Source organism: Anoplopoma fimbria, chromosome 24 (genome assembly GCF_027596085.1).
Source record: "Anoplopoma fimbria isolate UVic2021 breed Golden Eagle Sablefish chromosome 24, Afim_UVic_2022, whole genome shotgun sequence".
Classification (NCBI taxonomy): Eukaryota; Metazoa; Chordata; class Actinopteri; order Perciformes; family Anoplopomatidae; genus Anoplopoma; species Anoplopoma fimbria.
In genome coordinates this window covers 10,450,571-10,474,088 of record NC_072472.1, presented here as the reverse complement: position 1 = coordinate 10,474,088, position 23,518 = coordinate 10,450,571, and the positions used below count along the sequence as shown (strand labels likewise).

Genomic DNA, 23,518 nt, shown 5'->3' with positions numbered 1-23,518 from the left:
ATAGATATAAAACATTTGGATTGTCTGACCTCCATCTGACTATCCACATTTGCTGAACTTTGCTTGTGTTAATAATAAGATCATTAATCAAAGCCAGAACTTTATTTATGCCACTATTTTCTGAGTTTATCTAGCTGCTTGTGAAAAGTTTCCATCACATATATGAGCAAGTAATACTTACACTAAAAAACACTCTCCATTGTTGTTGTCATCCTGCTTTAGAGTCCACAACCTGCAGTTATTTAGTACACCAGAAGATGGAAATATTTCCTAAAACATATGACCTGAATGAAGATTAGAAAATATTGGAGACAAATCTAGTCTTATAATATACTTGTCATTTCATTTTGGGGATTTATTAGGTGTTTGTAAAATCTGTGGCTGCTCATGAGAGATATTAAACTCATCATATGTTTGAGCTTGGATCAAAGGGGTTATTTACCAAAAATATCAGTGCTCGGCCCACACACTGGTAGTGTGAAGAAGCCAAAACAGGATTAAAGGAAAAGACCAGCGAACTAACAGACAGCTCTATTCTTATTATGTTACCACAATTTCCGGCAAGCACTGGATTATTTATGTCTTTTGTTGTCAATATGTCCATATAAATGCTGCAGCTGCTACTGCCCATAAAATGTCATCTGCTACTAATAATTATACAAGGTGTGGTGCATTAGTGGTGAGAAGTAGTAACAGCAGTAATAAAGTGGGTGTTAGCATCCAGAATGTCACATGTCTGCCATCTGCTGGACCATCACCACAATACAACATTGACTCAAACTCTCTTTTTAGACAATGACACTAAAGGAATAGTTCAGTTTTTCTGACACTATATGGTACAACTTATTCTCTGTCTACAGCTAAACTGAGCTAATTTATTAGTACCACCACAAGTGAGCTATCAATATTCTAACAAATAATCTGTACTGGCCCTTTAATCCCATGCTTCATTATTCTATGAACTGAGATAGATGGAAATTAAGCTTTACATAATAATTCTGGGTTTTTTTCTTCTATAAATGTTGATACATTTGCATTATATTTGTGGCTGCATGAATGAGCATCACTCAACTCTTCTGAGGGTACATTTGGCAATAATTGCAAATACTGCACAAAAGTTTTTGGTAACTTTGAGTCTGAGGGTGGAAAACATTAATTCATATAATCAATTTTAAAGGGCATTTAATGTCCTTATCCTTACATGTCGGTGTATGGACAACTTTGTTGAACTTATACTCTTAGAAACACTGTCTTAAACTTCCTGAAAAGATGCTGCTGCCTCCAAAAGGCGAAAACAAGTCTAGATTCCTAACTTGGCTTTCAAAATAAAAGCACAGCAGTTGAGGGGTGGTAGAGCAGGACTGCTACCATTTACTGAGCCAATTAGTGTGTCTCAAATAGAACATATGTTAAGATATATATGAATTGAAAGAGTATGTATTATTATGTTTTTCTTCCCTCTAAGGTTGGGACCACTGGAATTCAGCCAATGTCATTATAGTAACACTGAAATCATAACCAGCAAATTTAATTTAGAGGTGCAATTGGGTTGAAATAATTCTTGTTTTGTATAGGCTAGTGTTTAAGTGCTCTTGTTTTGAATTTTGAAACGGACATATTTTGTAATAATATGAAACAGCAATTGACTGCAAATACATAAATAAATAACGTACACGATGTGCTCTTTTGGATCTTAAAAAAAAAAAAAAGTCAGATAAAAACATAAAGGCAGACCTTAGTGGAAATATGATAAGGAAGAGTAATAGATTAATAGCATAACATCAGCAGCAATAACCATACAGTACCAGTCAAAAGTTTGGACACACCTTCACATTCAACTACTTTGAAGAATCTAAAATATAAAACATATTCTGGTTTGTTGAGCATTTGTTTGTTTACCACATAATTCCATATGTGTTCCTTCATAGTTTGGATGTCTTCAATATTAATCTACAATGTAGAAAAAAATAAAAATAAAGAAAAAACATTGAATGAGAAGGTGTGTCCAAACTTTTGACTGGTACTGTAGCTAAAAATATGTTTGTGGTCATTTACATACATTCTCCACCAGCAAGCTCTGAGAAGTTTTTCAACTGTAAAATGTTATGGTCTGTCTTGGCCACATTTTTTTAAAATAACACAAATAAAGACAATGACCAAAAAAAAAAAAAAAAGTGTATGTTCTGTATTTCTTATATTGTCAAATATCTACAGTAGCAGTCAAAAGTTTGGACACACCTTCTCATTCAACTACTTTGAAGAATCTAAAATATAAAACATATTCTGGTTTGTTGAGCATTTGTTTGTTTACCACATAATTCCATATGTGTTCCTTCATAGTTTGGATGTCTTCAATATTAATCTACAAAGTAGAAAAAAAATAAAAAATAAAGAAAAAACATTGAATGAGAAGGTGTGTCCAAACTTTTGACTGGTACTGTATAATGAAATGAAATTGATTTGTCCAAGACTGGTACTTGACAATAATATTATGGAATAGGATAGCCACAAGGAAAATACATCAGAAGTCATTACCACCTGTCCCAACAGAGGAGCGATTATTCTGAAAACCCAATCCAACCGGATGCCTCCAGTTAAACTTTTCCAGCTGGACACACACCACACACACACACACACACACACACACACACACACACAGAGCAGTGAAGGCTATGGTGGGTGAGGACGCACACGGACCTCCAGCGAGCTCGTCCCCACTGTGATCGACCTGCGGCGGCGTATCGCGTCCTGAGAAGATGTCTGTGAACGAGGTGTGCGTGTTCCGGCCCTTCAAGCTCATCGCCCTGCTGTGCGTCTTCCTGGCGCTCTGTCTGGACGTGGTGGCTCTGCTGAGCCCGGCCTGGGTCACCGCGGACCATTTCTCCCTGTCTCTGTGGGAGTCCTGCTCCCAGTCCGAGGCACGGGATCCGGCAGAGGAGGAGGAGGCTCCGTGGAGCTGCTTCTCCACCCTCACATCTGGTAGGAGCCGGTGTTTGTGTTTCGCACCTTTTGGTTTATTTATTTATTTATTTATTGGGGGGGGTTGTTTACAGGTGTTTGTCCTTGGAGTTATAGGGTGTTGTTGTTGGAGAGAGAATAAAATAAAAGTTGTAATAATTAAAAAAACTTTTTTTTTTTTTTTTTTTTTGAGAAAACTGAGATTTTGTCAGATAAAAACATAAAGGCAGACCTTAGTGGAAATACAATAAGGAAGAGTAATAGATTAATAGCATAAAATCAGCAGCAATAACCATATAATGACATTAAATTGATTTGTGCAAGACTGGTACTTGACAATAGTATTATGGAATAGGATAGCCACAAGGAAAATACATTTCTTAGGTCATCTCAGAAGTCATTATCACCTGTATATTTTGTCATTTAAATTTACAATGCGTAATGGATGTGTAAGTAACTCTGGGTGGTTTTAAACTAGTATGTTTTTCAGGAGCAGTTTTCGGGGTCTGTTATTAGGGCTACACCAAAGGCTGCACATCCTATGCTTGACAAAAACAAAGGAATGTTAGTTGAACTGTACACTAGCAGCTCTGACCACCATCTCTCAGAAATAGTTTATTATAGTTGGCTTGTTGTTCAGCTGATCTGGGTTCATAGTGCTGCTGCTGCTGCTGCTGCTGCTGCTGCTGTCCTCTGTTCATTCCAGAGCAGTGACGTGGTGTCAATCACATAGTGATGCTCAGTGAAGCAAGGTTTGATTCATTCACAAGCAAGAGTGAGTTTGATTTAAAAACCAAGCTGCTGCTTCAATCACCACTGTGTTTTTAGAGTTGTTATGAATGGTAAATCAGTTAACAAAAAGGGCTGGTGAATCAGTGTCACATGTAAAAGTTGATTTTACATGAGTGACATGGATGCTTTATTACAATTTCTAAGTTCATTCAATGTCAGTTTCCATGTTAGAAGTAACAGAAAACTGATCACATGCGATGTAGAAGCATAATCTCTATTTCAAACCACAATGAGTGGGTTTTGAAGAGACACATTCAGCATTTTCCCCATCATGGACTCACCAGGTTGCCTTTTTGTCAAGCAGAGAAGCCACATGACAGGAGTATTTATGCCTTAAACCCCATTGCTTTCTCCTCCTAGGGAAGAAAAATCCTCATTAAATGCACCATATTTACCATCATTTAGCCGGTGGCTGGTACAGTAGGCTGGAGCTACTTCTATATGAAACATACAGCAGTGGACTGTTAGGAGTAGAGTAAAACTTTAAAAGCAAACCATATTAATATAGATTTAAAGAACATTTTGTAACATTGGTCGCCAACTCTATATCTTAGCTGTTAATGTATTTGGAGAAGCATGAGTGACTTTTGGTGCTATTTAACCAGCGAGGAGGGCAAACGCAGCTTTGGGGTGGCTGACCCCCTCTCTGGTTGTGGAATGTGTTGTGGTGAATAGGAGGCGGGTTTGTTGCTTTGAGTGTCTGCAGAGCAACAGTGGAGGGGCGTGTTGGGGTTAAAGGGGTAGTTCACCAAAAGGCAAAGCAGATTTATTATGCACACATTCTCATACCTATCCCAAGATTCTTGAGTTTCAGTCTATCTTTGGAGTGACGTAATTGGGCTAAAATAATGCGGATAAAAACAGTGTTATGACTTACAGCTTCAATACAGTTGTGATGTGAGTACAGTGTTCAATATTCTTTAAAGAGAAGATGTTTTTTTAAAGACAAAACCAGAATTTTAACCACATAATGGAGTAAAAGATGTTAGAGTTTTTGGTTTTTCATGAGGTTGAATCAAATCAAGATCAGATGTGTCAGTGGAGAAAAGTACATTTTTACCATCCTGACGACAATAAGAGCTGTGAGAAAGAGAAGATTGTTCATCAAATGTAAATTCTCCTTTTGATTCGAGTGTTACGTTCTTCTGCCACTGACAAGTGGGACATCAAAGAGGGAATACACAATGCAAGGCAGGAATGGAAAAGCATGTCTGAATACATTTCTGGTTTCAGACTCTGAGTCAGGGCTTTACTGAATAGACAGTAAAGCTCATCTCAGACAGGCTTTTAGAAATGTGCCGTTTTAACAACCTAGTGTTGTGTAGGTCTTTCCGAGGATGAATAATTTGACGCAGAGGAAGTGACAGGTTTAACTTTTCCACCAGGAGCAACAAACAGAAAAAATGAGCTGTTAAAAGCCCGTCTTGGCTGACCCGACATGTAAAAGGCCAACAGCCACAAGCTAAAACTCTTGAGGAGATGTCACAGTATTGAGCACTCTGAATACAAAAATGAATCTTTCTAGCTTTATTTTACATGTGAAAATCAGTAGAAATATGTGTAACCTTGACAGAGATTTGGATAATCCACTTTAAATTACTGTGAGAGGATAAATGCAAACCCAACTTGCACTGAAGAGGCCAACAGCCACAAGCTAAAACTCTTGAGGAGATGTCACAGTATTGAGCACTCTGAATACAAAAATGAATCTTTCTAGCTTTATTTTACATGTGAAAATCAGTAGTGTAACCTTGACGGAGATTTGGATAATCTACTTTAAATTACTGTGAGAGAATAAATGCAAACCCAACTTGCACTGAAGAGCAGCAATACATGAGGATTTACTTTTGGACTACTTTATCCCTCAAATTCCTGTACATGAAATATAATATTATTGACAGTATTCCAACGGATGCAGCTGTGCTTTCAATATCGTCATCTACAAGTCATCCGCTGTTGTTGAGAGTTTGAAGTACAGACTTGAAACCTCTAAACATGCATCTTTTATGATAACTTGTATTACATTTTGTTTGTTTTAATCCGATCAATGCGGCTACTGAGTTACTAATCAGGTTCCCATCCCTCGTGCAGGCTTATGTCCGTTCTGCTTCGCTCGCCTCACTCTGTGGGTGCAGCTCTTGTTTTGTGTTTGTCAACACAGCGGTTCAATTCAACAGTGCCGTCCTGTGAATGCAGCTTTTGTCCCTGCACTCTAACCTGCGTGTTTCTCGTCCTGCAGACTGGCAGATTGCCACCCTGGTGCTTCTGGTGACCGGTGCCGTGGCAACTCTTTTGGCCTTTCTGGTGGCCCTGATTTCCCTCTGCAGGGGGACCCAGAGGCGCCACTACCGCACCGTGGCTGTGTTGCTCTTCACTGCAGGTACGTCTTCGTCTTCCTTTCTACTGCCTTCCCTCCAAAAGTACTTGAACCATTGGCCTGGTCGGCCCTGTACGAATGTTTATCCAATGTTCTAACACATCATGCACATTTGGAAAAAGGACGGCACATATATGTTCACCACGACCACAGCAATTTCCATATAGACAGTGGTTTATTGTTCCAGTGCTCACATTAAATAGGAGGGCGCAGAAGGAAAGAAGCAGCTGAATGAGGCTTGTTGGTTGAGCTCATTCTTTCTGTGGTGTGGAGTCTGGGGAGCTGCCGGATCATGAGCCAAGACAAAAAAAAGCAGCCACAGAATTTGCAGACTTACCAACAAAGTGAAATCACTGAGGGTTAAAAAAAAAAAAAAAAAAAAAAAGCCACCACAGACTCCTCACCCATCACTGCCTCATGTTTGGACTGCACTTCTCCTGCAATGCATGTGAGAAGGCCCATTTCACTACTGAGGGAGGATCTATTTATGAAACATATAATTAAAACCAAAGCAGTCAAGACACATAGTTCCATACACTATGCAGGCTTTGCAATAACTGACTATTTTACTTTAACAGCAGTGATGAAACACTAACCACTTACCGCTACTTATCTCATGCCAAGTTCCAGATTTTCAAAAATAAGATTATATTATATAAGAAACAGACATTCTGTCATGCATCATAAATAACTCCCCTCCTGATGCTTCTTTACATCGTGCCTGTGGACCACACTTAAAATGTTTGACATTTTGGGAGTTTCATACTTATTTGCTCTCTTAGTGAAAGTTTCTGTCTGTTTTAAAATGGAGCCGCAGCCGGTTAGCTTAGCTTAGCATAAAGACTGGGAGCACGGGGAAAGAGCTAGTTTTGATATTTGTTTTGATGGAAACAAAATAAAAAAAAATTGGGTGAGCTTTAATGGGGTTGGTAGGTGAGGTCTGTTACCTTTTGACAGAGCCACGCTAGCTGTTTCCCCCGTTTCCAGTCTTTATGCTAAGCTAAGCTAACCTGCTGCTGTCTGTAGCTTCATACAGACATTGAAGCTCGGCATCACTCTTCTCATTTTACTCTTGGCAAAAGCGAATAACTGCATTTCCCATGAATTGTTTCAAAGCCATGGTGTGTGGATAGATGAAAAAAAATCCTCATAAGATCCCAGGGTTTCTTTCAATACCAAAAATTTTTTGATTTAAAGAGTATAAATAACTGCATAAATCTGCATAAGAAAATGCAAAATACATCTAGTAGTTTCTATAGAATAAGGTCCATTTCATAGATTGGTAGTGCTGCCCCCTCTTAGCAGATTAGCAGACTAACTGGTCATTTTGTTCTTAGTCAACTAAGATTTCTTTAGTCCATCAGTAATTTTTTGTCCTTTTTTACTTATTTCCAAGAAACTTATGAGAACATCTCTGGTGAACACAAGTTTTAATGTGGTGCTTTTGTGTGATTCTTGCGGAGAAACTAAATTAAATTAGTCGACAAAATTGTTCGACAACAAAGAATTTCGTTGGTTGAAAACAGCGCTACAGATTCGACGAAATGCCTGGAACATGCATTTCAGATAGTTAATCAAATATTATGTGTTCAAACGCTGTAGAAGAATGTTTAATCTAACTTTGAAGGAAACATAAGATATTCCTTTCTTGTTCCGTCTCTGAACTCTGAAACCATCAGTCACAAAGGACCAGTGTGTGCTCAACGGCTGTGCCTTCGACTGTTAGCCATTTACTGAAACGCGTGGGAAGGCTGTGTTATCCTTTCCTGTGTGTAATTGCTTTAAGAGCCTTTGGAGTATAAGGTCTCCTTACAGGCACACGGTCCTCAGCAGAGCAGTTGGACTCTGATAAATGCCCCTTGGCAGGACCGTGGCTGTGTGGTATTTATTTTCTGTCCAGAAATATGACCTCAGTGGGCTGCGAGCTCAGTCTGGGCTCCATCAACCCCGCCACATTCTTGAGTTGCCCCCCCCCCGTACGCCCCTCTACTCCGTCCTGTAGGAAGGAAAGGCGGAGTCGTGGTCACACAAAGTCCTTTCCTTAAGAGTCACCTAGCATGCACTAAAGGGAGCTGAGGAAGCTGCAGTGAGTGTAGACCACAGTGGGCCTTTGATGGCGCACATGCACGTCACCTCATAATGACGCATTCACCACTGGTAGCTCATGGTCCTGAATGATTCAAAGGGGAAATGATTCACATGATTGAGACATTAAAGAAATTTTCCTTCCGTGATGTCAAGGTCAAAAGAATAAGAACAATGGTTAGAAAATTGTTCCAATTTATAACAGAATAAAGTGAATGCACATGCTGTACTTTTGAGAGCAGAAATGTGCTGTTTAAGTCACTGTCAGGGGAAAAAAGACAGACCGAAGAAGAGCAAGAAACCCACAAGGAGGAGTGTCTTAGAACTCACTTGATATTTTCATCTTTTATGCTGGTGTCAGACTGGATGAGTAATATATATATGATTGATGAAAAAACATATCTTATAACTTGTTATTGCACTTCATTTTATCTTTCAAAAGAAATAACTTTTTGGTCCTCCGTTTAACCGTGCTACGAAAAGTTGCAGTAAATATAAGCTTGTCAACAAAATGCATCATTGCTAAATATATTTGAATATTTTACAGTTTTATAGATGGATATTTTGTTAGCATCACAGTAATCAACTGAACAAATCAATCAATATACTCCTCAAACTTCTTATGTATGGTTTGTTATGTAATTAAATAGTTCTGCTTAGTGTTTGTCACCATTTAATTAGAGCAATGAAGGTTTGGTACTGAGGCATCACAGTAAAAGGCTCAAATTGAAAGCCTGGTTTGACGTTTTCCTGTTTTCATCCACAAACCCCCTAAAACCCCCAAACTTTCCTGTTATTCCTGTCAAAAAAAATCATCTCATTTTGATGAGATCATCTGACGCACAGAGACACAGACTTGAAGAAGATAATCACTTTATATAACAATTATTTGGTTACCTTCAGCGACTCTCGGTTCCCTTTGTAGACACCTTTAAACCTTCACTACTTTATCCTTCAACTTTTTTTTTACAACCAGACACAGCCACATTTCTGCCTTTTCAGCAGCTGTCCTGAATAGTGCATTTTTTGTGAGATTCCTGGAAGCAGCACCAGCACCAGAACGAGAAGTAAAACAGGTTTGTTATAAATGTTAAAAGTGCAGAAAGGACACAAATGCAATAAAACATCAGGTAAAAGTAAATCCTGCAGTATTTTCTGTTATAGACCTTATGATACTTCTGGCTGTATGATAATATGGTGGCACAAGTCGTAGTAGTAGAACACGGTGTACTGATGGTGGTTGTACTAGTATTTTCTAACATAAGTGTTGTCTAGTAGTGTTGGTAACAGTATGTTTGACTCTTTTGGTTTCTAGTGGTCCTGCAGGCCTGCGCTCTGGTCCTCTACCCGATCAAGTTCATCGATGGGACGGTTCTTCAGAGCTATCACGAGTTCAACTGGGGCTACGGGCTCGGCTGGGGAGCCACGATCTTCATGTTGGGCGGAGGGATCCTCTTCTGCCTGCGAACGGACGTGTACGAGGACACAATGTACTGAGTCCTTTATCAAAACACCTCCAATGGAAACACATAGATAAACATTCACAGACATACACACAGAGTTACTATACAGGAGGTGTGCTACTTTTCTTCACTCTGCACACAGCGTATGTGCATGCGAGCACAGACCCCCGCCTCTCTCTTTTCTCCTGCTCTCTCTGTTATTTTTAGACAGGTTGTGAAGGTCCAATTTAGGCCAGGGCTTTATGAATAGGACGCCAAGAACCGCCTCCTCCCTCAGCCCTGCCGGTATCAGGGATGAGGCGGCAGAGCTAAAGCACAGAGAGCTTTCTGGACAGGCGTGAGCCACAGATGCTGGACGTTTCCACTGCACATTTGACCTGGATCTCTATTGTTAGAGAAGCGGGACCGTAGATTCTGGTCACAGACCTGAATGTGCAGGGACTGAACATTTAAAGGGACTGACTTTTTTTTAAATTCTGTTTTGTAGCATTTCACGAAGACAAGCTTGTTGTTGATGTATTTATGGCATACACTTTTTGAATATTGAAAAAACATGAACTTCCCCCTCGGTGAGTTCTAGCTGAAACATATGTAGTAATGCTAGGCCCTCTGATATTAGAAATTGTAAATTAGACCGCTTCAATTTATGCTGGAGCTCTCAAGTGTTTATAGTTTGTTTGCAAACTCACACTATTTTATCTCAAATTAAAAATGTAAATGTGTACAGTGTATTTCTACATGAAGGAAAATCCAGAATAAACAATTGTAGTTTTGGGAGTATTAGAAGTGTGATTTAATGTAGTTTTCAGTACTAAGACTTGGTATTCTGACTCAAATGGCTCAAATGGGGGGGGGGACACCAAACAGCAATGAAACAAAAATGCAAAACACTTTCATTATCCAGAGCACACATTCCTCAGAGGAAGCCAGCCAAGGCTATTTAAAGAGACATCCCCAGCCTGCAGCTAGTTGATGAAAGTGTGAAAGTATGACACACTGGTTGAAACAGCATAAAGGATTTTATTGCAAACTATAGGCAGCATTTATGCAGTTAAACTTTGCGACTTTCAGGGAGATGATAAATAAAGTTGATGGATTAATCTTTATCTAGCTTCTCTTTTAGTTTGCAGATCAAAAGGTAGATGTAGGTAGTTTATTCTTGTTTTTGTCCAAGTGTGCTAACAAAAGGCCAGTTTAATTATTTTTTTGTGTCAAACAGAAGGCAATACCACACATGAGCAGCCTGGTGTGAAGTTTCCCTTTGCACACTTTCTTTTACCCCCCAGGAGTTCAACAGCTGGTCGAATAATTTCTAAAAGGAACTACGGCAATTAAACAATATTCCCAGCTGTTGCTGTGTGAAAACTGTGGACATTATTTAAACCCAAATCAAGAGCACCAACGGCAAAAATCCCCAAATGACTCTGCCATGTGAACCTGACACACGGCTCCTGTGAATGTTGTTATGTGGTGTGTTGAGTGTGTGAGGTGCCAGGTCAGTGGTTGTCTTATAATAGCAGTGACCTCTTGGGAATCTTTTCAAATGTGCTAAAGTTGACGTGGTAACACAATTGCAGTTGTAGAGGGCACATCGTACAGTATCTGAAGCATTACACAGATGTGATCACGTTACTTTCTTGTCCCACACACATGTAGAGCATGTTGTCTGTAGTTAAACTTGAGTGGAGAGCACAATGTGGAGGATGTTTTCACATTGTTGAACATTGATTCAGCACATTTAAAACTTATTAAAAAGGTATTCTACTGTAGAAGAACATTTACTCACTCGTAAAAGATACACAAACACATACAGTATAACAGGTGATACAGATTATATGTAAAAGTGTTTCAAAAGCAAGTTTTCTTTGCTTTTATTAGGCTAAAGAGGGTTTTAGATTATTCACTCATTTATTGGTGCATTGTAAAGGTCAAAATGCCAGTTGCTCTTCAATCCCAGCACAACACCCACACAGTTTCTGCTCTTCTTGCATTACTTGCCGAGGAATATGCACTCAAATAAAATGTCTCACAAAATACAATGTTCAAAAACAGAAGTGCCAGTTGCTCATTTGCCCTGTGATCTTGTTCTGTTCACTTGCCAGTATGCCAAAAAAAGATTTAGTGTGTCCTAATATATAGTGTGCCAAAAAATACCAGGATGTCCTACTGCATCCGGTCGCATTTTGCAGTATGCAAGCCAGCATGCTATTCTGGCTAACCGGACCAACAATCCTTTGCTTGGTGGAAATATGAGCAAAAGTGTCAACATTTGAGGTGCATTGTTCTGAAGAAGTAGTATGTGTGGTATGTATGAGTGCATACTGCATTCAACAATACGTACTTTGTAAGGCCAGCTGCAGTATGAACTAATAGTAATAACGTAAAAAGTATGCAATTTAGAACGCAGGCTTGCTTTGGCCCTATGTAGCAGTTTATTTTGACTCTTTTCTGTATGCTCTATAAAAATGTTGTGAAAAAATATACAGCATCTGTCATATAAATAATTTAGTTTTTGTATGTCTAATATTCTTTGCTAAGATAGGCAGAAAAACAAGCTCTACGCCTGCATTCAAACATGGAATCACGTCACCTTTAAGTTTGTCCTGATACAGATATGAAAGCACCAGAATTAAGTTAGACTGACCTGGAACACCAACTCAAAATGGTTAATATCAAACGTATATATAAACATATTATTAACATACACTTTCAAGCAGAATCATTTTAAGAAAAATTCTGAGTCGCTGCAGCACCATGCACTAATTTATGCATACTTTGGATATGACCACAGTTTTTCCCGCTACTTCAGAGGATTAGCACTCTTACTTTATGTCAGCAGAGAAAGCAGAACCAAAGCTTGGCAGATCTTTCTCTCAAGTTGTTTGGACAAGCAAGGGTGTGAAGTGTATTTGTAGGGAAGATTATGTGTCCTTTGGAGAGAAGCCTGGCCCCTGGGTGCAGTAACCAGCCAGGCCCTGCACTGTTTCACTCTGCAGGGACAGATTCCAGTTACTGAGCCTGGGGGACAGAGACAAAGATGGGCTCTGACATCCTGGTGCCTGAGGAGGAAAGTTATTGTTATATTGATAAGATTTTGCAGAGATGTAATAAAAATGCAAGATATCCAATCATAAATGCAAACCTGAAGTGTTCGAGCTTTTCCTGTGATCTTCAAGAGTGGACGTCCTCTGCAGACTAGTGAAGCAGATAAACGGAATGAAAAGTAACACCTGGGCTATACATTACCCTCCAACCAATCCTCTATCAAGCTTGGCTCCACCAAAATTACATATTAACCTGAGAGAAAGTTGCTCATTGCCCTGCATCCCTCTTGGTCTCGTTAAACCCACATACTGCCACTGTATACCCAACATTGTGTGAATAAACAGTCAATAGCACATTCTCCTCCCACATTCATCAGTTATCTTCTTTTGTCATGCAGCCAGGCTGCAGCAATCAGAGATTGCTTTCAAATAATCTTAGCAGTTCTAATTCACCCATGATATTAAAATGAGGACTATCAGTGTGTGTGCATGCTTTATTGATGTTTATCTCATTTATTCTCTGCTGAGTAATCATAGAAGAACTCTGTCCCACCAATGAACCAAACAGAGTTACCAAGAGAGACACAACTACACATTAACACATACACACACACATGGACAGTCAGGTGTGAATGAGGCGACCTAGTGTGGGAAGCTGTCAGCTGCATAACTGACCTTGTGGATGTCAATGAATGTAGGATCAAACACTAAAAAACAGCCGTCAGCCTGGAGCCAGATGGTCACTTCCCAACATGAAAAAAAATATATCATGCACTGGAAATTCTGTATTAATGTACGCTTGCACTGCAGATTGATAAGATGTACATGAACAGAATCGAGTATTCTGTTAAGGTCAAAGAACATACAAAAGAAACATAAATGCACACTGAATCAAAGCTTCCTTGTTTACAAAGTTTCAATCCAACTTTGGTCTTCCTCAGGCAAATACCCGAACATAAAGGTAATGAGAGAGCCTGTATGTGACTAGCGGCATCATAACCACTTCATCACATTTACATCTGCAAACATATCCATATTAAATGTTTAATGAAAAACAATTATATGAACAGCTGCACACAGGTCATCTAGGAAGGTGTTGGGTGCTATAGATTATCTGAGCAGTAGAGGGCACCGAGAGCTATAACAAAAATAAAGTCTCCTTAACTACTTATACACACAAAAGTCTTCATAAGTTTTATATTTCATTATAAAAGTTGCGCCATGCACCATATAAATAAATAATAATCCATTGCTTCTTCTTCCCTTACACTGATATTTCTGTCAACTTGCAAGTATGTCACAGTTGAACAATAGTATTATAAGCATATGAAAAATATTTTAAATGCATGATATTTTAAACATAACTCTAAACAACTGTTGTTACAACATATACGTTTAAATGAGAGCCACTGCTTACTAAAGGGATTTTAAGAATTTAAATTGTATGTCATACGAATGAAACTGTTGTTCCATAGCTGGTATTATAGTTGACTTATCAGAATTTTTTTAAATAATCAGATTCTGCGAAAACACAACTAGACAACTACATAAACATAATGTGCATATTGCAGCAGAGGGTGTTATCATTGTTCCTGTTTATACAAATAAATCATGACGTTTATACAACGGTGAAAAGCAAAGAGATTATAAGGTATTTCCAGCTCTTCCAGTAATGACAGACAAGGTAAGGCAGATGGTAATTATGTTTTACAGAACCATTTTCATTTTAAGAAAAAAGTTTTCTGCTGTCAACAGAGGATACAAACTTTTTAATGTTAGTGATGAAAGTTATCGAGGAAAGGTTTAAACTATTGTGAAGATTTCTCCAGGTTCAGCTGCTATTATCAATACCTGAAAAACACACTGACACTTTAATTAAGTCATTGTATCCCCTTAATATCCGTTTATAAACAGTCTTAAGGTAATTCACAAAACCACCACTCATAGTGCCTTCAACAGTACGCTTTATTTGAAATAGAAAATACAATCTGTAAGAAAGAAATACTGCTGATATCCAGTAGCATGGTAGACATTTGGTTAATACAAAAAATACATGAAGTTAACCATACAACCCTAAAATCTCAATAAACAGTATACTGTGTTAAATGCATTTTAGCATTATCTTTCGATTGTAGACAGCAAATATAAACGGAGGTCATTGCTGAGAAATTCCTTAAGTTAACAGCAGTTAAACCATATAGGTTGAAATGATATTGAACCTTTGGACACCAACAGTAAGGGCTTAAGGAAGTCACACTGGATATGAAAACATGAAAGCTACATTTGTATTGTGTATTGTATTTCAACAAAAAAATGTTTTACACTTACAGAACATTGCGGTCTTGTTGAAGTATAATGATAACACTTTAGGACAGAATTGGCAAGCATTCTTGGCATTAAAAGCAGCTGAAATACTAATTTCTTCTGTATGAACATGATAAAAACAACTATGTGATAAAAACATTGCAGTGTGAAGGAAAGACATAGCACAAAACCACTTCAAACATATTATCCTGGTACACTGGAATTAGACATAAAAATAAAAACAATTGTTGTCTGAACTATTTGGCAAGAGTTGAGGCAAAAAGTAAACCATTTAACAAAAATAACCCTATAAAATAGAACATTTCTCCACAACATAAAGTGAACCTTTGATGATTGTATCAGCTGGAAGGAGATTGGGAAAATAGTAAAACATCAAACAAATTCCCAAAGAACACTGAATTGCTCCTGAACAAAACATCTGCAAAATCATCTCTTCTGACTAAATCAGCTCCCAAGAGTTTGGGCAAAAAGAAACAGCCAACTATAAAAAAAACAAAAACACAAAACAATAACACTCATAAACATACAATTCCAGTTAACATATTTTTTGTTAATTCAAGCATTTGATACATAAAAGGCAAGCGCAGTGCATTATGTTCGATTAATGGAATACTGTTTTTAACATGTAGCCTATGAAGTAACTCGCTGTAACCCTTCAGTCCAACATGTAATATCCTCAGGGCTTACAATCTCAGGTGATGACTGTGAGGCATCTTTAAAAGCTTCATTGTGTGATTTTAAATCAGGGACCCTGAAAAATGAGAGAGGTTGAATTCTACAATAAAGCATCAGACAGAGGTGTTTTCTTGTCTTTTTAGGCCTCCGTCGCTGTGAGAACAGAATTTCTGAGCAGAGAGTCGTTCGGCTTCTTCACTCGTCTCGAGGTCCTCCTAAAATGGAAACACAGTTTTCAGTGAGCTTATCTTCTCATTTCATTGAGTGTCCAAAAGCACCTGGGAGAAGTCTCTGACAGGAAGGGTCTAATTTAACCCAGAACATGATATTTTCCTAAACCTAACCAAGTATGTTTGTTACCTAAACCTAAGGCGATTTCTGGCAGAAAGCCCTGGAGGAGATCTTCTCTCATGTGCGTTTGGGTGGGTTCTCTTTTTCTTTTTCATCTTTGGTTTTTGTTGGCAGTTGGCAAATATTACCGCCACCAACTGGTATGGAGTTTGAATGTGTATTATTTACAATATTCAACAAAAATATTCACAAATAGCTTCTCAATCATATTAATTAGTTTAGGGAACTTAAATAGTAAATTATAACACTCATTTTGTGAGTTATTTTGATGTCTTGAATCAAATGCCTTATTTCTTCCTAATATTTGAGACAATGTTGTGTAAAATGCTCTACTTTTACCCACAATAATCACATCTGCCTGTATTATGTTTACTTATATTTGGTGTACTGTTTAATCGGCTGTGTCCAAATCTACTTATTAATATGATTGTCTCATCTCTCCTGTTCCTTCCACTTTCCTTTGAACTCTGTGATACCATGGTCCTTTTCATCTCTTCCTACTAATGCTTCTGCCACTTGTCCTTCAATCTTTGTCTAACAATGCTCTTGATTTCTGTTTTTCTGAAGCTGACTTCCAAATAAATGTTATTATTTTTTGTAACATCCTATGCAGCCTTATCAACCATTTCAAATACATTTCACTGGAAATACGGGACTAACTTAATATTTTTAGAGTGCCATATTGTATATGGTGTTTACTCACACTGCCCCCACACACAGCGACAGCACCAGTATGGCGATGATGGCAACGGCGATATATACATAGATAGGTACCATGTCCCATCCTGGTTCAGTTGCAGCTTCTTTCTTCTCTAAAACAAGCAAATACACACAAGGTCAGGTTTATTTACATCAATGAACCTTACGCAATGTCTAAACAAAGCAGAAGATCCCTATTTGGACATTTTTTTAGATCCACACGTATTGTATTAGTTTTATTACAGCATTTTATATAAGAAATTTTACTTTACATTTCAATTGAGATTTGGACCCTAAGCAGTAATCACACACCCTAATTAAAACAGCCACATATAGTACCTATTTCTATGCTGACGATACCATCTATACCATTCTATACTATATCGTGCCTGTCTTCAAGTAGACCTTTTTCTCTTAGTATCATATAGATACAGCACAGAGTAACATCAAAGCTAATTGCTTTTGTGAAATACATATTTATTTTTTGTGTCAAGAAAATGTTAAATTGCGATCTGGAAGTCACAAAAGCAAACTAACTTGAAGACAGGTATGATTTGCAGTAAAACCAATAGTTTACAAGATGCTATCGTCAGCATAGAAATAGACAGTGCAATGTATAGTAGGAAAATAAATATTATGTACAGACAACAACAGGGCCCCAATACTGACCCTTGTGGGACACAGCTATCAGCCACCTGGAGTGTGATGAAGGAGACTCACACCAGCACAGTTTAATCAAACATTTTATTATGCAAAAACATTGTGATGCTTCAAAGTAGAATTGCAATGAATTTAATTAGTCAAGCTGAAGCTACAGATACTTTATGTCCATTTCCTTGGTTTTGGTACGAATATGAATTTAAACTGGCAAGACGTTTGACAAGAACCATTCAACATGAAAAAAACAGATATCAAAAATAGGTAGATCATACTTGTTAGTCAGTACCTTCAAAAATACAGTAATACACCTCGAGTGACTAAAATGTTCTTTAGATGTTCCAATCTTTATATCGAAGGTGATTACAAAAGGATACATCGTAAACAGACGTAGTTTGAGTCGCTAGTGGTGCAACAAGTCAGCATTTTCTTCTGTCATCCAAAGATGCATCCTTCTATTGAACTTATTCAAACACTCAACATAAACAGATCATTTAAAAATAAAAAATAGATTTACATGAGGAGACCAGACCAGCTTTAAGGTGCTTTAAGTGGGATGCATTTCCAAACAAATTCAAAATTAATAAAATTGCCACAAATAATTGGAGACAAGGTGCAATAGAGGCCACTGGATGTCTCATGTTTGAAGCTCAAAAAATACATTTGTAGTTCTGCTAGTGGTTATCGTGCTTAAATCTCTCAAAATAATCACAACATAACATTTTGTTCAGGATGCTGCAAATCCTCTCTGAAGCCTAAATAGAAGATGATTCTTCATCCTGCCGGATCAGTGGCTGTAAAAAACCCAAAACAAATAGGGACAAATTAGAAAGTTTGCACAGATTCTGATTTATATTTGTTTGTATTTTTGGGATTTTGTAAAAGGGCCATGATGCTTTAAAGCTGTCTAAGAGCCTGAACTGTAATTGTTATTTCGACACACCTGCTGAAGTGACATAAATTAGATATTGACATATAAAGCAGATAAGTATGCCACTTCCACAAAATGTCACTACATTTATGGCTCCAACAACTTTGTCTTAAATTATCCATAGAATCCTAATTGATGTGAAATATAAATATGCCATAAATTACACCCAAATGCAATTTATGTTTTGCAATATAATGAAAAAAAGTAATTATAAAAATACATAATTAAACTTACTGTTTGATAATGACTTCAGGGTCTTCCAGGAGCGATCCAAAAAATAAGTGTAGCTCATGAGGCCGCATTGATAAAGCTAAACAAAAAAGTTGCTTCACGGCTTATTTTGTAATTTCTACACCTGGAAACACTTTGAATTAATCCTCAAGAAACGCCCAAGAAGTAAATCTCTCAGGAATTTAAGGAATCATAAAAGCTTAAGGTCTTTCAAATTTCTATGTCTGTGGCACATTGCTACACATATCTCATGGAAACATCCAGGCAAAGATTGACTGGGAAAGCTTCACAATAAGCTTGTTTGTCACAATTCGATGAACTGATTTCATGCTAGAAGTTATATTTTCAAGTTTACTTGTATTGACAAAAATAAAACACTGGTTTTACTGCAGTTTTGTGGTAAATTGAAACATCATTACTTGGGTTGCATGTCGGATGACTCCACTCGCTCCAAAAGCCCTTGTCTGCACAGTACTTGTTCAACTTGGACCGAACCCTGAAGCAGTTTCTCTGATTGTCATGGTTGGTGGACAGAGTTAGGCTCATCTGATTGGTTGAAATAACCTGCTGTCATAACAAAGAAGAAATTATTTGAATTAAACAAAAATTTGAGTTAGAGGGTCAAAGCACATAGCCCAATGCCTAAAATGGCTTTAAGTTGCATTAATCAACATTTCTTTCTTTAGTCTCATTTAGCTCACTGGTTTTGGTTTTATGGCACATTTGGTTAAGTCCCACCACTCTCATTAACTCAGCTTTTAACAACATTAGCCAGCACTTTTTAGCAGTGATGCACCAAACTGCACACACACAAAATTTGTGAACGGGGAAATAAAGACTAACATCTAGCAGCTAAAGACCCTGATGGGTGTCTCAAGGCTAAATCAAAGCTAAAGAGCCATTTAATATAGATGACCACAAACACAATGATCCTCCATGTCTATTTAGACTTTAAAACTTCAAAAAGGAATGCTCTAAAAGTGCAGTAAAAGAAAAAGATATGTGAAAACTGCAGTGCAAAAAAAGAAAAATTCAATGTCATCATGGTCTAAGTATTCATTTCTTTAATGATGGTGGTGTTGAGGTATTTTTTAATTTTACTGTTCTGCTATGCATGTATTTAGTATTTGCATGACAAGAGGGGTGACTAAAGCAAATAACTGCCACACAGGTTATTTAAGGAAAGCAATCTCCAAACAGAAATTCTGGGAACAATCCTGGATATAAGAAGAAATGAAATGATGACAAATGTTGTGGTCTTGGGTTTTTGTTTAGTGTTTCCTCCCTGTGTGTTATGTTTGGTTTTGCTTCCCGTTCTTGGGAGTTTTCCCATCTTCTTTGATTGTCTGTTCTGCCCTGTTTAGTTTCACCTGTCCTGCACTCACCTCTCACCTCCTGCTCACCTGTTCAGTCCTTATTCACACCACCTCAATTTCTTTGTTCTTTGCTGGCTCGCCATTCATTGCCTTGTGTACTCTGGGTAACTATTTTGCCTGTTATATCTGCCTGCTTCTGGACTCTGATTGCAATCTTATTCTTGCATCCAATCTTTTAACATGTCTGCCTGTTTTATCTGCACTCATTTAGAGAATATTATTTTGCAGTTTAGGGATTATTTGTCCCTTCTCTCTATGCTTACATGCCTCTCACAGCAGCCTAATCCTCTTTTCTGCAAGTGGTTCTGAAGTACTTCTATCACTTTAGCATCTGAACAATCAACAGAATTTGGAAAACTATACATCGAAAAACACAATGCAAAAATGCTCATATTACGTACCGAAGCAATTTTCCCAACAGGTCCCTCTTGATTGTGTTCCACCTCCCATTCTAGGCAGTGTCCAGGAATGCTCCCAACTGGACCTTCCCACTGGAGTTTCAGCTGCACATCTGTACCTGTTTGCAGATGTACCTTAGCTGTGGTTTCAGGCTTCACTGCATAAACAATAAAACAATGATGTACAGATTACAGATTGTGACAGCAAGCTGAGAGGGAAAACAAGTATATTTTGGTGAGATCCCAGCATGTAATGAACCCATACGAAGGGTAAAACATGAGGGCCATGATAATCACTACGCTCTCATTGAGTTTGCATGTTAAGGCAAACATTCATGTACCTTGGTTTTGGATTTGCAAGGAGATGAATGTAGTTTCCAGGGGGCCTTCAGGAGAGGAGCCATTTACACAGAAGTTGATATCAGTGAATTCTGGGGGGGATTTTGCTGTGAAATTGCAGCCCCTCCTGGTTCCACTCGAGATTAGATATTCCGGGCATTCTTCTGCCTGTTCAAGCCTCTTGTGCCTTGGGAAGAGACAGACCATACAACACACTGCACATACTATACAACAAAATAAAGATAGAACATTAAATGGAATTTCATCCAAAGTGCCACCTCATATCTTCTCAGGACAATGGTTGTCCTTACAAAAGCTCAAGGGAATCCATCTAATAGATATTTTGATCTGAACCACATTGGTGGTGCGACAGTACTCTGATAAAATGGCTAAAAATGTCTTTGATGGGCCCATAACATACCAGAAATATAGATTTTGCTTTGAGTTTGCCGGCAAGTTTGGGTTTCTTTCCCAATTGCACTCCAGGTACTTCCTGTTATGGTACACACAGACAAAGTCCTTGACTGCAGTCTCCACAACACCTACAGGTAGAAAAGCCAATAAAATCAATTCATACATATTCCAAATATCTCATTCGGATGTGTTTACTACTATCTATACACTTTGAGCACTGACCTTTGCTGGCAGGTTTCTGGACCAGTTCAGCGTAGCTCGTGCTCTTGATCATAGTGCCGTTGGTGCAGGGTCCGCTCAGCAAGGTGTACACTCTCACTCTCACATCTTTCATCAGATCAAACTGGGCACTGTAATCCGTCATAACCATCCTGACAGCCTGCCAATCAAGACACACAATCCTGTTATTCAGATTACAGTTACTTATATTTACTGCGCTCAAAGATTCAACAGAGATGCCTTTGTACGGAAGGTTTGTTTCCCAATTTTGAATATCTTTGAGAGAAATTATTCTGGGAAACCTGACGCGGTGCTAAAGCTGGTTATTGTTGAAATTTGTTGCCTCAGTTGTTCACTCGAGAAGATCATGTCCTGAAGCATTCAAGTATAATGAGAATCTCTCAGTATCCTGCCAACAATAAATGCACTATCAGACTGGGCAGTGGGAAACATATTTATTTGAATTAACTCAAGCTTTGATAGCAGCTCTTTGGAATTGTTCTGTATGAGGCTGTGAAAGAGCTCAAATTATGCACAATCATTCCAATAGTCTTAGTCATATAATTGTCACCATAGGCATAGATATGACCATTTTCTATGACATCAGAATTCACTGGAAACACTACTGTCCTACACTATTGTTCCTGCTAAATCAACATCCTGCAGGCAGAGATAAAACCTAGTTCTTGCTCAAGTGAGATGACAATGACAAAAAGTTTTCTGAGAACTATGAGTAATGCCTTTGGCTTGTCCACAAACAAACAAATAAAGAAGAAAACTGACTAACAAAATGCTAAAGGGGACTTCTGCCACTCCTTGAAAACAATTTGAACAGTGTTGGAAGTCTTTCTTTTTAAGGGATGACCTTTTTCTGGAATAATCAGAGATTATAAACAAGACTGTATGAATCTGAAGCCACCTGAATGTGTTCTCATATTAAAACACATTCAAGCATGATGATTATAGCTCCATACACTAAATACTATCACTAAATCCAGCTGGAGCAGATTTCCTTTCTAATGTATGTATGCTGACATTTGAATAATTCCAGACAGACCAAAGAATAAACCTGGTACAGTTTCTACAGAATTGAATCAGTGACTCAACACTGTGAAGCTCCATAATAAAAGCAATGCAGCAGATCATTCTAGAGTGAAGCAGCTGATTTCGGAAGTTTAAGGATACTAAAGTTAATATTTATTATTTTCACGTCATTCTTTCACATACTATTACATATTCAATTGGGGTTGCATGTAGTGGAGCAGCTTCCACAGTGACATCAAACACGTAATTTAATCCAACTGTTTAATCCGAATAATCATGTCTGGATCTCATACCATGTAGGTATGAGATGAATTTCATCCCTTTAATTGCCTCATTCACATAGCGGATAATGCCATGTTATATTGATCATTTCTGGCAGAAGATAAGGAAAGTTAAGAGCCCCTGTGTTATATTTGAATCAAATGGTAAGCACTTACAGTCCAGCTGTTCTTGTATGCGTTGAAGTACTCCAGTTGATATAGTTTTGAGCACTCCGTCATATTCATCAAAGTGGCTGGGGGGCTCCATGTAATCTGGAGATGTCCAAGATGACCAAGGTCTGATATCACAAGGTTCTCAGGAGGATCCACTGCAAGAGAAAACACATAATAATCTACAGAGTGTACTGTGTTTTTATTATTAGCCTGTTAATGCTCAATCTGTGTTTTTTATAACAGGCACCATCTTCCACAAAACCTCATTCTGATTGTCTCTGCATTTGAAAATGACACAATTGAGGAGTGGCATGCGACTGATAAATTAATAATTGATGTAAACATATCCGGACTAACCTTTAGGTCCGTTGCAATGCATGCTCTGCGGACAAGTTATGAAGAGCAGCATCAGTGCCAGCCACGATTTACTCGCCATTCAAATGTGTACACGTTTAACCACCAAGACACTGTGAAGAAAAAAAAAAAACTAGTTGGAAAAATGTCTATATTATAGAACAAAAAAAAAAAAAAAAAAAAAAAAAAAAAAAAAGTAGGCTATATGAAATGTTACTTTGTAATGTATTCATTTGCATAAAAAAAACAAAAAAAAACTAAACAAAACGAGGTTGATATAATATTACATAAAATATCGCTCGAACAAATGAAGCTGTCAGACTTAATCATGAACTTACGTGAATGTGAGGCA

At 38.0% G+C, this 23,518-nt stretch overlaps 2 protein-coding genes across 2 annotated transcripts; one reads left to right on the top strand and one right to left on the bottom strand.

Moving 5' to 3' along the window:
* Positions 1–2,652: 2,652 nt before the first annotated feature.
* LOC129113726 (transmembrane protein 47-like) lies at positions 2,653–10,445 on the top strand. Its single transcript, XM_054626181.1, has 3 exons — positions 2,653–2,979; positions 5,990–6,130; positions 9,528–10,445. The coding sequence occupies exons 1-3, from the start codon at positions 2,757–2,759 to the stop codon at positions 9,707–9,709; spliced, it is 546 nt and encodes a 181-aa protein (XP_054482156.1). The 5' UTR covers positions 2,653–2,756; the 3' UTR covers positions 9,710–10,445.
* A 5,269-nt stretch (positions 10,446–15,714) lies between these two features.
* Positions 15,715–23,191, bottom strand: il13ra2 (interleukin 13 receptor, alpha 2). Its single transcript, XM_054626354.1, has 9 exons — positions 23,170–23,191; positions 22,816–22,991; positions 21,338–21,494; positions 21,123–21,243; positions 20,704–20,888; positions 20,366–20,520; positions 19,000–19,155; positions 16,774–16,877; positions 15,715–15,934 (listed from the first exon to the last, which is right to left on the bottom strand). The coding sequence occupies exons 1-9, from the start codon at positions 23,189–23,191 to the stop codon at positions 15,859–15,861; spliced, it is 1,152 nt and encodes a 383-aa protein (XP_054482329.1). The 3' UTR covers positions 15,715–15,858.
* Positions 23,192–23,518: the final 327 nt, after the last annotated feature.

What these genes read in the sequence shown, in the direction of transcription:
- LOC129113726 (XM_054626181.1), top strand. Translation starts at nt 2,757, where the DNA reads ATGTCTGTGAACGAGGTGTGCGTGTTCCGGCCCTTCAAGCTCATCGCC. An exon ending in CTTCTCCACCCTCACATCTG is followed by an intron (nt 2,980 to 5,989) that starts GTAGGAGCCGGT and finishes CTCGTCCTGCAG; the next exon opens with ACTGGCAGATTGCCACCCTG. An exon ending in TGTGTTGCTCTTCACTGCAG is followed by an intron (nt 6,131 to 9,527) that starts GTACGTCTTCGT and finishes TTTGGTTTCTAG; the next exon opens with TGGTCCTGCAGGCCTGCGCT.
- il13ra2 (XM_054626354.1), bottom strand. Translation starts at nt 23,191, where the DNA reads ATGCATTGCAACGGACCTAAAG. An exon ending in GCATTGCAACGGACCTAAAG is followed by an intron (nt 22,992 to 23,169) that starts GTTAGTCCGGAT and finishes TACACTCTGTAG; the next exon opens with ATTATTATGTGTTTTCTCTT. An exon ending in CTTGCAAATCCAAAACCAAG is followed by an intron (nt 20,521 to 20,703) that starts GTACATGAATGT and finishes TTGTTTATGCAG; the next exon opens with TGAAGCCTGAAACCACAGCT.